This window comes from Ovis aries, chromosome 15 (genome assembly GCF_016772045.2).
Source record: "Ovis aries strain OAR_USU_Benz2616 breed Rambouillet chromosome 15, ARS-UI_Ramb_v3.0, whole genome shotgun sequence".
Classification (NCBI taxonomy): domain Eukaryota; kingdom Metazoa; phylum Chordata; class Mammalia; order Artiodactyla; family Bovidae; genus Ovis; species Ovis aries.
The window spans coordinates 82,214,033-82,229,549 of NC_056068.1; the positions used below are offsets into that span (position 1 = coordinate 82,214,033).

The window sequence follows — 15,517 nt, forward strand, 5'->3', positions numbered from 1 at the left end:
GCTCGCGCTGACAGCTCACACGGCTCGTATCTGCAGTCGCTGAGTCACCAGGCAGGCGTGCTGCCGTGCGTGGCCCTGTCTGCTCACCCCGGAGCCCACTTCCACGGCCCAGCCTACCCATGACGCCCCCCGGGATGTGGCGGACGAGATGCACCGTGTCCGTTCTGCTTCGCTGCCATCTGTCTCTTTGATCACGATCCCACGTCCGTGTCCAGCACTGTGATTCCATCTCCCACCCGAAATGGAGATGAGGACTGGGCAGTGTCCTCGGCTCAGGGCTGCGAGCCGCAGCCGCTTTCCCATTTCTCTCTCCCTCTTGCCAGCAGATACCCTGGAAGGAGGCTTGTCTGCGTCCCCCCAAGGCCCCTTTTCCTCCCTAGCCCGTTCTGCTGCCCCAGCCCCTCCACACGCCCCTGCATCACAGTGGCCAGAGTCCTCGGTGGACCAAACCCTCTGCGGGCCAAACCAGCCGGCCCGAGCTGGGCTTCTGGGCCTCTGGACAGGCTGACCCTCCCAGTCTCCTCCATCCCAGGGACGGCAACCCCAGTGCCCCCTCTTTCTCAGGCCCAGCGTGACGGAGTCATTCTCGAATCCTCCTTATTTTTCTCGCCCCACAGACGACCCAGGGATCAGAGTCCGCCCCGTGCCAGGCGGCCGCTTGTCTTAGCACACGGACGCCTGCAGTAGCCTCCAGTCGGTCCCCTTTCTTGTATTGCCGCCCACTCCTGGCATCCAGATGACCTTTGGAAACACAGTGGACGCCACGCCCAGAGCCTGCCCTGGCTCCCTGATTGCCTGAGTCAGAGCTCTGCTCTGGAAGGCCTGCCTGTCGGCGTCCTGGTTCCCCTGGCCTCCTCCCTGCAGGCCTGGACCCCTGGGCACTGCCCTCCGGGGCCCTCTCTGCTTGGCCGGCCTCACCTCAGCCCCGTACGCAGGCGACCACTCAGGGCTTTGCTCGGCGATGCCCTCTTGGTGAGGTCTCCTCTGTACATAGCACCCCCGACACCCGCTGCTCTCGTCCGCTTCCTTCATGCTGTGGAATTCCCTGCCTTGGAGCCAGGCTGGGGCATGGGCGTTTTGTGGTGTTTGTACCTGGACCAGCATCTGGACCGACAGATACAAAGCAACTGCGGGTACAGGACGAAACGTGACCGTGAGCGGTTGGAGCAAATCATCCCGGAGACACAGACAGGCCACAATCCAGCTGCTGCTTCCGAGGTGCCAGGCGCGAAAGCGGGGTCCCTGGACACAGCACCGCCGAGGGGGGAGCGTCTGCTCCCCACGCCCAGGCCCACCCTGGACCAGCCCCCCAGGGAGCCGCCCCCATTCCTGCTGTGGCTCCCCGAGCTGCAGCAGGGGCCCGGTGGGCTCCCCCGACCCCTCCTCTGGCCTCTGGCCCATTCCCGCGGATTAAAGAGCCCAGGGTTGGTGTCGCCTTGAACACATGGGACTGATTTGTTTGTGCGTTTTTGCTGTTCTGCTTCCTCAGCCGGGCAGACTTCTCCGAGAGGGGCCACTGAAGCCTCCCTGGCACCCGAAACCGTGCTCCGCACACAGCGAACCCAAACGCTGTTGATCCCTTCTGGACGAACGGACGCTGTTGAGCCAGACCTTGCTTTTCAGTCGCCCAGAGGCTGAGCTGCAAAGTGGCCTTTGGGAACCGCCCAGGCCAGCGCTGGAGCCGGTGCAGCCCCGGCAAACACACAGGCCCCCAGCACCCCGGATGTGCCTTTCTGGGTAGGCCTTGACTGACCGTCCCGACTTGGACCCATTTTCCTTTCTCGCTTTCCAAAGATAAGGATTTTCTTCTTCATTTTTTTTCACTTATTTTTTAATCGAAAGCTTACTGCTTTACAGAATTGTGCTGGTTTCTGCCAAACAGCAGCATGAATCAGCCACAGGTATGTACGTGCGCCTCACGGACAGCGGTTTTCCGCGTTCTTTTCGTCCAGGGCTGAGATGACGCTCACTTATCCCAGGAGTCCCCCGCGCTCCCCAAGCTCACAGTTTCTTGGCTCCGGACTCTGGCAGCTTGACATGGAAACTGGGCTCCTCGTCTTCTCCTCGCTTCTCGTCCACCCCTGTCTCCGCTGGGAGCAGCGGGAGAGTCCTGGGAGGGGAGGAGGTCAGCAGGACCCCGTTCTTCAAGGAACACTTGCTTTGTTCTGTTCTCTGCACACCCAGCATGGGGAAGTTGGCCTGCGCAGGTTACCGTTGCGGGTATTAGGTACGATCTGCCCGCACGCCACTGTTTACAGCCCCATTGGCTGGGTCACTGAACTGTAGCCTCCCTGCCCAGTGATGTGAGAATTTCATGCTCTGCTCAGGGTCAAGAGCAATCAAGCGTTCTGCAAAGGAGTATGTTGAAGGCACCTCTTGCTACTCTTTTAAAAACCCGAAGTCTTGGCTCCTCAGCAAGCATGTCTGGAGTCGCAGCATCTCTGCAGTACAGTCCTGGTATCCCTAAATCCTGATGGAGTGAATGTGTTCTTAATCCAGGAGCAGGGCGTGTCTACAGGCCTGCAGTTCTCAGCAGGTCAAGGGGTAAGGATTTCTTCTGTAGCACTGAGTTATTCACATTTTCTCCCAGAAATAAAAACAAAGGACACAGGGCTGGGCTAAGGATTTCATGGTTTTTATAGCCCATGTTGACAAGTTTAATATCTGGAAAAAAAAAAACAAAGGAGAATCTGGTGCTGTGTAAATAGCTTAAGGATACCCTGGTGCTTAGTGGGCTGTGCTATTTATCCATTTATTACTTTTGCAATAATTTGTGTGAATCCTAGCTCACTTAAACAATATATTTGTTTATTTGGCTTGGCCAAATTTTAGTTGCTGCTTGTGGGATCTAGCTCCCCAACCAGGGATCAGACCTGGGCCCCTTTTACCGAGAGCATGGATTTCTCGCCACTGGACCAGCAGGGAAGTCCCGAGGACGGTGCTATTTGCTGCTCAGCAGCATCACCAGGAACCAGGGCAGGTGAGGGTGTGTGTCTGGGACACACCTGCACAGGCGGAAAGGGGCCTCCCCTGTGACACCTTCCCCGTGTGTCTTGAGGGCCGTCTCTCATTCCAGTTATACCAACACGCTTTTATCACAGTCTTAACACCTATCGGGCAATTTAATGCCTTAAAAACAGTGGATAGAAGATACTGGGTTTGGGGAGTGCGCTCAAGGGGCGAGACTGGGCCCTGGAGACTCGAGGTGGCTCCGGCCCTGGGTCAGCCCCAGCCACCCCCCGCCCCCCCACCCACTGCACCAGGTCTTCGGCTTTCTGTGTGTTCGCTCCTCTCTGCCTCTCCTGGGTTTAACTTTCTCTAGCTGACAAATATTTGCTTAATGCTGGAAAAAAACTCTTCAAAGTAAACGTGGCTTGTCTTTGTTCCAGAAGGGAAGCCTCGCTGTGCTCCTAGCAGCTCTTAGCGTCCAGTGTGCAAGGGCAACACACAGCTTCAGAGCACGCGGTGGTGTGCGTGCGCCTGCGTGTGTGTGTTCTGGAAACTCTGATGCTGAGAAAAACATCAGCCTCCCTAGACACGTCTCATATTTTCTTTCAGTAAACTCTGAATTTTGCTCTTGGGATGAGTGGGGTTTGTGATTGCTAGAAAGCATACATTTGCCCAAATATCACACAGCTTCCTTTCTGACATAATTCTGTGCCAAAATAAGACTTCTATTCATCTTTTCCTAAAATGTAAGGTTTATCTGGACGTTTTTTTAAATTAAAAAATTGAAAGTGGTAGGAGTGAGGACCAGAACAAGACTTGTGCACCCAAAGGCGGAGGATATTCCGGTTGGCCCCTCGCACCCGTCCCCCTGCGATTCAAACGTGTGACAGACACATCTGTCTAAAGAGAATCTACAGGGTCGTAGCTTCTCACACGATCAGTTCAGCTGCTCAGTCGTGTCCGACTCTGTGACCCCATGAACTGCAGCACTCCGGGCCTCCCTGTCCATCACCAACTCCCAGAGTTCACTCAAACGCATGTCCCTCGAGTCGGTGATGCCATCCAGCCATCTCATCCTCTTGTCGTCCCCTTCTCCTCCCACTTTCAATCTTTCCCAGCATCAGGGTCTTTTCCAATGAGTCAGTTCTTCACATCAGGTGCCCAAAGTATTGGAGTTTCAGCTTCAGCATCAGTCCTTCCAATGAATATTCAGGACTGATTTCCATTAGGATGGACTGGTTGGATCTCCTTGCATGCAGGTCAAGGGACTCTCAAGAGTCTTTTCCAACACGACAGTTCAAAGCATCAATTCTTCGGCGCTCAGCTTTCTTTATAGTCCAACTCTCACATCCATACATGACCACTGGAAAAACCATGGCTTTGACTAGATGGACCTTTGTTGGCAGAGTAATGTCTCTGCTTTTTAATATGCTGTCTAAGTTGGTCATAACTTTCCTTCCAAGGAGTAAGCGTCTTTAATTTCATGGCTGCTATCACCATCCGCAGTGATTTTGGAGCCCAGAAAAATAAAGTCAGCCACTGTTTCCACTGTTTCCCCATCTATTTCCCATGAAGTGGTGGGACCAGATGTCATGATCTTCGTTTTCTGAATGTTGAGCGTTAAGCCAACTTTTTCATTCTCCTCTTTCATCAAGAGGCTCTTTAATTCTTCACTTTCTGCCATAAGGGTAGTGTCATCTGCATATCTGAGGTTATTGATATTTCTCCCAGCAATCTTGATTCCAGCTTGTGCTTCCTCCAGCTCAGCGTTTCTCATGATATACTCTGCTAAGCTAAGCTAAGTCACTTCAGTCGTGTCTGACTCTGTGCGACCCCATAGACGGCAGCCCACCAGGCTCCCCCCGTCCCTCGGATTCTCCAGGCAAGAACACTGGAGTGGGTTGCCATTTCCTTCTCCATGAAAATATTCCATAAATGAATTTCAGTAACTCTTAAACATTCCACAAAATTTCCTAAGAACCTGTGAGAGTATAATACCTGGCAATCCTCTCTAAAACAGAAATTCACCTATCTGCTACATTACTGCTGATGATCTGAAATGTACATGGTCTCTAAAAAATAACAGTACTGAATAAAACTGAAAGGATCATCCAAGTTCCTACATAATACCAAAGTATTTATCCAGGATTACTGAATAAATCATAGCAATTTGGTATCATTTTCAGAAAAAAAAAATCTCAGAACTTACAAGCATGTGGCATTTCACACTGTACCAACTGAGTAATAGTAAATGAAGGTGTAACCACTACAACTTCTGTGTAAATAAGCAGGGTTACAATACACAGCCCTGACGTACTCCTTTTCCTATTTGGAACCAGTCTGTTGTTCCATGTCCAGTTCTAACTGTTGCTTCCTGATCTGTATACAGATTTCTCAAGAGGCAGGTCAGGTGGTCTGGTATTCCCATCACATTCGAATTTTCCACAGTTTATTGTGATCCACACAGTCAAAGGCTTTGGCATAGTCAATAAAGCAGAAATAGATGTTTTTCTGGAACTCTCTTGCTTTGTCAATGATCCAGCAGAAAGTGAAAGAGAAGAATGAAAAAGTTGGCTTAAAACTCAACATTTAGGAAACAAAGATCATGGCATCTGGTCCCATCTCTTCATGGAAAATAGATGGGGAAACAATGAGAGACTTTATTTTGGGGGGCTCCAAAATCATTGCAGATGGTGACTGCAGCCATGAAATTAAAAGACATTTCAATTAAAGAAATTAAAATTAAAGAAATTAAATAAAAGACAATTAAATTAAATAAATTAAAAGAAATTAAAATTGCTCCTTGGAAGAAACCTAGACAGCATATTAAAAAGCAGAGACATTACTCTGCCAACAAAGGTCCGTCTAGTCAAGGCTATGGTTTTTCTAGTAGTCATGTATGGATGTGAGAGTTGGACTATAAAGAAAGCTGAGTGCCGAAGAATTGATGCTTTGAACTGTCGTGTTGGAAAAGACTCTTGAGAGTCCCTTGACCTGCATGCAAGGCGATCCAACCAGTCCATCCTAAAGGAAATCAGTCCTGAATATTCATTGGAAGGACTGATGCTGAAGCTGAAACTCCAATACTTTGGGCACCTGATGTGAAGAACTGACTCATTGGAAAAGACCCTGATGCTGGGAAAGATTGAAAGTGGGAGGAGAAGGGGAGGACAGAGGATGAGATGGTTGGAATGCATCACCGACTCGATGGACGTGCGTTTGAGTGAACTCTGGGAGCTGGTGATGGACAGGGAGGCCCGGAGTGCTGCGGTTCATGGGGTCCACACGACTGAGGGACTGAATTTTCACTTTCAAGAGGCTCTTTAGTTCTTCTTTGTTTTCTGCCTTAAGGGTGGTGTCACCTGCATATCTGAGGTTATTGATATTTGTCCCTGCAATCTTGATTCCAGCTTGTGCTTCCTCCAGCCCAGCATTTCGCATGATGTGCTCTGCATGTGAGTTAAATAAGCAGGGCTACAATACGCAGCCGTGACGTACGCCTTTCCCAGTTTGGGCTTCCCTGATGGCTCAGCTGGTGAAGAATCCGCCTGCAACGCAGGAGACCTGGGTTCAGTCCCTGGGCTGGGAAGGTCCCCTGGAGAAGGGAGCGGCTACTCACTCCAGTATTCTTGCTTGGAGAATTCCATGGACTGTATTGTCCACGGGGTCACAAAGTGTCGGACACGACTGAGCGACTTTCACTTTCACATGTTAAGTCACTATTTAAAAAACTTTTCTCTTCAGCATTTGAACTGCTTTAAAATACTGCTTCGGCTCTGGAAGCGCCTTTCGCACCTGCTCACCCGTTCACCGCGCCGGGGGTGACTTGACTCGCGTGTTCAAGTGTGCAGGGTTGCGCAGCGCGCCCAGGCGGTGAGCTCCCGTCTGCACATCTCCAGCCGCAAAGGGTCTCTGCCGCCGAGAGCGGCTCTCAGGGCCAGGCCCCCGGGGAGGGACTGGGCCCGGGGCGCCGGGGCTGAGGACCGGAAACCGCCCGCCGCCCCCGCCGCCCCCGCCGCCCCCGTCGCCCCGCGAGGCCCGCCGCCCCCGCCGCCCCCGCCAGGCCCGCCCCTCCCCCGAGGCCGCGCGGCGGGGCGGGGCCTCGGGGGCGGGGCCTCAGGCTGCAGCCAGTGAGCACCGGCGGGCCGCCCGCGCGGAGGCTTGTTGCCCCGGCGACCGGCGCGCGGCCCCGCCCCCGCCGAGCCTCCGGGTCGGGTTCGGACTCCCGCGCGGGTGGCTCAGGCGCAGCGGACGCGCGATGCCCAAGTGGGGTGCGCGGCGGAGGCCCGGCCTCCTGCTCGGCGCGCTGCTGCTGATCGTGTGCCTCCCGGTGCTCCGCAGGTGAGCTGACGCCGCGTCCCGCGCACCCGCGCCCGAGCCCGGCCCGGAGCCCCCGAGGGCAGTCCCCGCGGGGCGGGCCCCCCCGGCCCCGTCCGACCGGAGCGCCGGCGCCCGGCCCCTCTGCGCCCCCGGCACCCAGGCGCGGCACTCCCGGCCCCGGCGTCTGCGCCCAGCCGGGGCTCCCCACCCTCCTGCGCCGGGGGTCCGCGCAGAACTGGCCATCAGACCCCTCTCCGAGGTGCGCAGCGTGCGCGCCCCGAGTCCTCCTGCCGAGCCCCAGGTCCCCTGCTTTTCTCCGAGGTCCCCGCATTTCCTGCCAAGCCAGCTGGGGGCTTCTCTGTTCCGCTGAGGTCAGAGCTCCAGCTCCGTACGGTCCATTTGCCCGGCCCAGCGCGGTCCCCAGGTGTCTGTCCCGCGGGTCCTCCAAGCTCCTTAGTCTGGGTGTGGCTGCTCCGTTCTCGGGATGGGTCTTCCCCTCGCCCACCAGCACCAGCTCAGCCCTCCCCACTCCACTTTCCCTTATAACACGTTATCTGGAGGTGCGATTGGGGATAGAATGCTTTACCCACCACCTGTGCGCGCGCCTGAGCCTACAATTTTCCTACCGACTCTGTTTATAGGATTTTACATCTGTGACCCTATCTCTCAGGTCGATGCCTGGAGCTTTCCATATTCAAAACGTCGGGGGTGTGGGAAGTCAGGCAGGGGAGCTGGTGCTGAAGCTGAAGGCTGAGCCTTGGACCCACAGCAGTCTCGCCACCCTCGTCTGTTGCTTCTTTCCGTGTCCTCGTCACTTCACTGGGCTTCCTCTGGGAGACAGCGATGTTCGGGAGGGAGAGAACTCTTTCCCTTTGCATCTTTCCAAGTCTGAGGTGCCACCTTTGTTTCGGAGACAACGAGGGTGTCAGGATTCTTTGGAAGAAGGAAATGCTTTTCTGGGGCTCGGAAAACTTCAGGGCGTCTCATTTCCCCAGCTGCTCCCAAGACTTTCCATCCTGTTTGTGATCTCTTCCCTTCCTCTGAGGACTGGTCCTGGCCGTTGGAGGCACAGGGCTGACGCAAACCCCAGAGCGATCCCTCCAGGCAGAGGGCAGGAGCCTCCGGCAGGCACACACCCAGGTATCCAGGAGACCACACCCCAGGGAGAAAGGCCCGCCGCGCGGGAGGGGCACGTGCTTGGATGCTGGAGGTCAGAGAGGCAGCGGCCCTCCTAGGGGGCCCAGACAGGTCACGGGGACGGGGTGGCTGTGAGGGGTTTGAGATGGGCCAGTCAGTGCCCCTGGCAGTTCCCAGGAGGAGGCGCGAGAAGGGGGCAGGTGCTTGTTGGGGTCTGGAGGGAGAGGAGGTTAAGCAGCTGGGCTCTCGCGGGCCAGGGAACACGTGCCCACCTGGCGGCAGGAAGGGTAGGGTCCGTGGAGCAGCCGGGGCGACGGCGGCGGCTCGTGCCCCGGCAGTGGTGTGGACCCGGCTTTCCTGCTGCGCCTTCTTTCTCGGCCGTCGGGACAGAGGCCGCAGAAGCTCAGGCTGGGTCAGGGCTGCCTCTTGGGTCCTCCGGAACACTTGTCTCCTGGCATCTCCCGGGCTGTGTCTCGCGGGTACCTTCCGCCTAGGTCCATCTGTCCCACTTGGGCTGGACACCGAGACCTGCGTCTGGAGGCCAGAGCCAGCTCCCTCCCCTGCCTGACGCCACGGTGGCCAGGCCGTCAGCCGAGTGGGGCCTCTCTCCGCTGTTGTTGGGAACGTGGGCGCGGCCCCCAAAGCAGAGGTCACACGGGGATGGGCAGCAGAGTGGGGAGCTCCAGGTCAGAGGCGGGCGTGGTGGGGGGCTGCTCGGCTGCAGCCTTTCTTTTCCCCATAAACTTTTACCTGGATTGGCTCATGGTCAGTCACTGCTGTTTGCTGACATCGTATCCAAGAAATAAGAGGACCGAGATGACCTTTAAGGAAGATTTCAACCTTTGGTTTTTCAGCCTGAACGTTGGTCTTAAGCCAGTCACCTTGATGGCGGTATAATCGCCATGTGAGCAGGTGCGTGTGTGGCAGGCATGTCTGCTGGGTTCTCACGCGTGCGCCGTCCGTGGAGCGGCTGCCGCAGCTCCGACAGAGCGGGTGTCCACCAGCCCCGGAAGCTCACTGGGGCCCCTGCACGCCGTGCTCGCATCTCCCCAAGAACGCTCATATGTTGCGTTTGGCCTCAGACACTAGCTGGCACCCTCTCAAGCTTACAGAGGTGTAACCCTCTGCCTTGGCTGACTTTCTCCACTTGGCGTGTTACTTGGGGTCCAGGGTGTGCGTGCTGGGTGAACTCGGCTCCAAACCATCCCGTCTCACAGCACAAGAATGCCTGCCTGGTATGATGAGGGTGTGGTTCCCGTTCAGGGCTTTCCCGCAGCATCTACGCCTCACTGAGCAGCCCCCCGGGAGCTCTGCGTCTCTCCAAGCTAGAGGTCAGTTGCAGAGTCCGCAGGACCAGACCCACGGCGGGCTGCCTGCATCGCCTCCCGAGGGAGGTCGTCTTTGCTGCTCCCTGCCCTGCCGGGGTCTGGGTTCCCGAAGCTCGCTCCTCCCCTGGGAGAGAGAGAAGGACCTCTCGGGAGCCCCAGGGACACTGGTCGCAGCCTCAGAACCAGGCCGCTCTCTTTGGTCCCCTCCCCTGAGGGCTGAGTGCTGGACCGTGTCCTTCTGGACATCTGTGAGGTCACGGGCTTTATGGGCTTCGTCTGTTCTGGACGCTGCCCTCCGTGGGGCCTGAGTCATTGCCGTTGGAACGCTCCAGCTCTCGTGTTCTGGCAGCGGAGCTCTCAGCCTGTGGGAGTGTCACCCCTGACACACGTGGGGAGGGGTGCCAGGTGTCAGAGACCCTGTGCCGGAGGAGAGTGTGGATGCTGAGGGTCTGTGATCGGGGGACCGGGGTCTCAGCAGGTGTGTGGACGCTGAGGGTCTGTGATCAGGGGACTGGGGCGCCCCAGAGACTAGGCCTGAGGCTTCTGGACCCTTGGCCCCCCAAATATCAGAACTCTGGCCGAGGAGTGCTCTCCTCTTGGAAGGAGCTGGGGAGGTAAACACGCTTCTTTCCACGACACGACCCCAGGCCTGTCGTGTGGCCTGGAATGCTCTTCTGGTGAAGCAGCAGGAGATGCCGGGGCTCAGAGACCCTGTCGGGACATGTGGGGCCTGAGGGTACCAGGCCCCCGTCCAGCCCCCAGTAGCAGGGGCTTGTTGCCGGCTCGCCACTCACTTTTATGTTTGCTTAAATCGATTGGTCTGCCTGTCAGAGGCCATGTTGAGAGCCCCCCTCGTGTGATGCCTCTCCTGGACAAAAGGGCAGTGGATTCCTAGAGGCTCGTGGTGAAAGAGTGGGTGCTTCCTGATGGGGTCCGCAGGAGACCCTTGGTTAGTGCCCCTGCTCCCGCCGCCCCCCCCCCGCCACGACGGCTGGTGGGGCTGTTCCTCTCAGGAGCACCGTGTGTTGTTCTTACAAAGGTTACTCTGTGACTAGGTCATCTAGGAAGAAGGAAGAAGTCTTCAAATAAAGTAAAGGGGAAAATGAGGTCCCTGGGCTCCCATCTCCCTGCCCAGAGGCAGCCCCCATCACGGCAACACTCAGGGGTGTCCTGTGTGTACAGAGACGGCTGTAGGCGGCACTGTCTGTCCAGTTGTTTAAACTGCCCCCTCCTGAAAGGCATCCACAGCTGCAAACTAGGCTGCAGTGAACATCTGTTGGAGATATTTCAGTACTAGGATCTCTGACTATATGAGGCGCTCATTTTAAGTCTTGATGGACATTTTCAGTAAGTAAATAGCAGATTCGCTTTCTGTTGGATCAGCCCGAGCTCTGTGGTCTGAGGGGCAAATTGGGCGGATCTGTGTGTCGAGTCCGTGTCCTCTTAACCCAGCTCTCGTCTGTCTCAGGAGGTAAGTCCCATGGGGTGGACTTTGAAAGCAATTTATTTAGGTTGCACTTGTTCGGTGCAATCCTTTTCTTCTGACTCCTCGAGTCTCTGAGGCCAGACTCTTGCCGTGGGGGCACTGGACGTTCACTCACAGAGCTTTCCGTTCTTGGCCCTTCCTCTGCTGATGCTGCAGTGGGAACGTTCCCCGCAGTGAGAGCGCGGTGTCCCGTGGCGTCCAATCACTGCGCGATGCCGAGTGTGCTTGAATCCGAATGAGGAGTGTAACTGCACGATGGGGTCTTGGGGTCTCCTCAAGCAGATGCTCGTTCACATACGAACTCCTGCGAGCTTTAGACAGGGCTGCCGGCCTGGCCTGTGGGGCCTGGGTGCTCAGCCATCCCCTGCCCACCAGGTCCTTCCCATGGGGATGGGCAGGGGTGCCAGGAGCGGTGGGCATAGGCCTGCAGATGCTGCCCAATGGATGGAAGGCCCAGGCCTCTGCAAACAGTTAACGCCTCTCCCAGGAAAGCAGGAGCCAAGGCCTGGCGCACATGGTCAAGGAGCGCGTCCACAAAGCCGGGCCAGACCTGGGGCAGAGCTGCAGCTCTGGGGCTCACAGGTTGATGCAGGAGCCGCTCTTCCAGGGTGGGGTGTCAGAGGTGCTGGCCAGGAACGGGGAGCGGGTGGTTCCCTCCCCAGGCCCCCAGCCCCGCCTGACTGAGGGAGGCGTGCACAGAGCTGAAGCCTGGTGAGACCCCAAGGCCCCAGGTGGGCGGTTCTGGAGACGGGGTGGCTGATGAACCTGGGGCTCAGGAGCGTGTGGCCACGTCCATCTTCAGAGTGATGAGGAGAAGCATGCATTTCAGTCCCGAGGGTGAGGTGTCTTCATCATGTCCGTCTGGGTGACAGATTTAGGCAGGGCCGCGTGGACCAGCGGTGTGCATTCACGGCCAGCATCTGTAGAGCGAAGCCCCGGATGCAGAGTCAGCGGAGCCTCGCCGAGTGGGCACCGTTGTCACTACGTGAGGAGGAGGACTCCCTCCCGCCGGGACAGCCGGGACTCCCGCTCTGGGGGTGGGAGGGCCGTTCCCGCAGGCTCCCGGCTCACGTGCAGCTTGTCCACTTGTCAGCCCGACACAGGGTGAGCCTCCCTATCCCCGGCTGCAGGCCCCAGCACTGACCGTGGCGTCTCTTCTAAGCCTGGGCCTGGGGCGCCGGCCCGTCCAGGTCTGGACATGCGTACGGAGGAGAGAGGGTGAGGAGGCGGCTGTGCCCGCCCCGCTCAGCCCCAGGCTGGTGCAGTGTCCGCCCCACCCACAGGGACCCACTCAGCCTCTGTCGGGATGTTTCAGACCGATCCCCACCGCCTCGTTCAAGGAGGTGGTAGGATCAGCCATCTCCCTCTCTGAGAGCCGGGAGCACTTCGGGGCTCATCTCTCAGGAGGAGCTGGTCGGCTGGGCACCGCACACCTGTCCGTTTCCCCGACGCCTCGGCTTGGCCGGCACGTGTGACCATATTCAGGGACGGGTAGCCTGCGCCCCATCTCAGGCCCTCGAGCTGCAGCGAGGCAAGGCTCAGGCAGGCCCCTGCCCCAGCCCACCCCACCCCAGGGAGGCCTGCCAGGGGTCCTGACGCCGTGTCCTCTGCCAGGAGCCCCTCTGTAGCCATCAGTCAAGGCCCAGGCCAGCCGCCCAGGTCATTCCGGGACCAAAAGCCTGCTCATCCTACGACAGAGAGGCGACCGGAATTCAGGAGAGAGTGTGGGTGGAGCTCCTGCTAGAAGGAAGGCAGCAGCCCTGGCCTCCGTGGAACGTGTCATCAGCGTACGGCCCTGGTGGTCCGGTGACTGAGACTCTGCCTTCAGTGCAGGGGCCCAGGTTCTAGCCCTGGTCAGGGAACTGGATCCCGCTTGTGGCAACTGAATATTCTGCGTGCCATGTTGAAAACTGAAGATCCCATGTGCCACTGCGAAGCCCCAGAGCAGCCAAATAAATACATTTTTTTAAAAGTTTCATCAGGAATGAACTGCGCATGGGAAAGCAGCAGGAAGCAGGGGCTCCCTGGGGCTGGTGGGCTCCGAGCTCACAGGCCTCTGTCAGAAGGCCCTGCACAGGCCCTGGAGCCTTGCTCGGTCGTGGCTTGTCAGCCGCGCGGCCAGAGGTGGTTATCAGCGTCACAAGCAGCAGCGCTGATGACCGTCGTCTGAATTAATAACTGTTTACATTGCTGTTTACGGGGTTCTGGCACGCATCGCCTCGTTCTCTCACAGTGAGTTCCGTGGAGAAACCCAGCGTTTATCACCCTGGTTTTCCTGGTGCAGCCATCCCCATTAATAGCGTATTGAGGGCTCGTTAGTTACCTACCAGAAGGTCCTCAAAGCAGCTGGTTCTCCAGTGTCTGGCCTTCGATAGCAGCTGCGGCTTTGCTGTTTTCAGTGTTAATTTTACCCCTCTTAATGAGCACAAAGAGGAAGGTTTTTTAATCTACAAAATCACAGGATCTAGAGAGATGGGTAAGGAGAAGCCCCACCCTGGAGGAGGCTCTGCAGACGTGTATCAGAGGATAAGCTGCAGGCTGCTCTCAGATCTACCCTGGGGCATGGGCACAGTGCAGACTCGGGCTCAGTAGGTCCCAGTAGGGCCTGCGTGTCTGCGTTTCTCATGAGCTCCAGGTGTAGGGCCTGCAGGGGAAGGGCACTCCTGGAGACAGAGGTGCCCAGTGACTTGTCATCCACTGGCGCACAAACCACGGAGTGTGTGTTTCTGCCGGGACTGTGTTGGGACAAGGAGTCACAGAGAGCCATCTCCACCCCACCTGGACCCCTGCACTGCTGAGTGGGGGAGGCCCTCACAGCTTCTGGGGAGACGGGGTTGTGAACAGAAGTTATGTCAGTGACTTGGGGAACTCCCAGGAGCTTTCTGTTGAAGTTCTGGCCAGTGATCAGGGATTGTTCCCGGGTGGAATGATCGCTCAGTGGTGTGTGTGTGTGTGTGTGGTGTGTGCACTGCTGGATGGTCAGTGGTCAGTGTGCCCGTGTGTCCCTGTGTGTGTGTGTCTCTCTGTGTGTGTCTGTGTGTGTGTGTCTGTGTGTGTGTCTCTGTGTGTGTGTGTGTGTGTGCACCACTGGACAGTCAGTGATCAATGTACCTCTGTGTGTGTGTGTGTCTGTGTGTGTGCGTCTCTCTGTGTGTGTGTGTCTGTGTGTGTCTCTGTGTGTGTCTCTGTGTGTGTCACTGTGTGTGTGTGTGTGCACCACTGGACAGTCAGTGATCAATGTACCTGTGTGTGTGTGTGTGGTGTGTGTGTGTGCACTGCTCGACAGTCAGTGGTCAGTGTGCCCGTGTGTGTGTGTGTCTGTGTGTGTGTGTGTGTGTGTGTCTCTGTGTGTGTGTGTGTGTGTGCACCTCTGGACGGTCAGTGGTCAGCGTGCCTGTTGTGAAGCAGAGGATCCACACGCAGCTCTGCGCGTCCTCGCCTGGATGAGTGCGGGGCGGTCGGGTGAAGCTTAAGGCCACGGGAGCATGTGCACCACGAGGCGTGAAGGAAGGCAGAGCGTGTTCTCTGGGGAGGATGTGGTCAGAACATGGGGAGACCGTGCTCGGCCGTGGGTGAGCTGGAGGCCTCCCGCGAGCAGCAGGAGCTGGCGCGGAGCCAGGCGGGGGCGGGGGGCGGTCTGGTGTGGCCAGGGAGCGCACAGGCCTCCTTGTGCCGTGCCGGGGCTCACGCTCCAGGGCGGGTGGGCAGGGTCCTGCCAGGCCCGGGTGGAGACTGTGTCCAGGTTTGAGGACCCTGCTGTCTGCCATCATGGAGTCACTGAGCCCTGAGCAGCACAGACTGTGCGTAGACGGGTGGTGGGTTATCAGTAAATTTATGGATGTCGAAATGTCAAGTTCAATACAACTGTTTTATATCCCTAAGTAGTCGTCTTTTGATTTTTTCCAACCATTTACAAATGTGAAAACCGTTCTCAGCTGGCAGACTGCACGCAGGCACGAGGTGGACCGGGTGGAGTCTGGCGTTTGCAGACCCTTGGCTTCGGACAGCAGCCCAGGGGACAGTGCTTTCACCATGAAATTGACAACTGAAATAAGATGGTTCGGTACAACGTCCAGCATGCAAATATAGTGAAACGCTGACTTAAACGGAGAAGGCGATGGCATCCCACTCCGGTACTCTTGCCTGGAAAATCCCATGGACGGAGGAGCCAGGTAGGCTGCAGTCCATGGGGTCTCGAAGAGTTGGACACGACTGAGTGACTTCACTTTCGCTTTTCATGCCTTGGAGAAGGAAATGGCAAGCCACTCCAGTGTTCTTGCCTGGAGAATCCCAGGGA

At 57.1% G+C, this 15,517-nt stretch overlaps 1 protein-coding gene across 5 annotated transcripts in view; it reads left to right on the forward strand.

The window, feature by feature from the left end:
• The first annotated feature begins 7,140 nt into the window (after positions 1 to 7,140).
• LOC101116255 (beta-galactosidase-1-like protein 2) overlaps positions 7,141 to 15,517 on the forward strand; it is a 38,487-nt gene continuing 30,110 nt past the window's right edge. For all 5 annotated transcript variants that reach the window (XM_060399608.1, XM_060399609.1, XM_060399610.1 and 2 more), the window contains exon 1: positions 7,141 to 7,290. In XM_060399608.1, the coding sequence (XP_060255591.1) occupies positions 7,208 to 7,290 (83 nt within the window). In that variant the 5' untranslated portion in view covers positions 7,141 to 7,207. The remainder of the gene's footprint in view (positions 7,291 to 15,517) is intronic.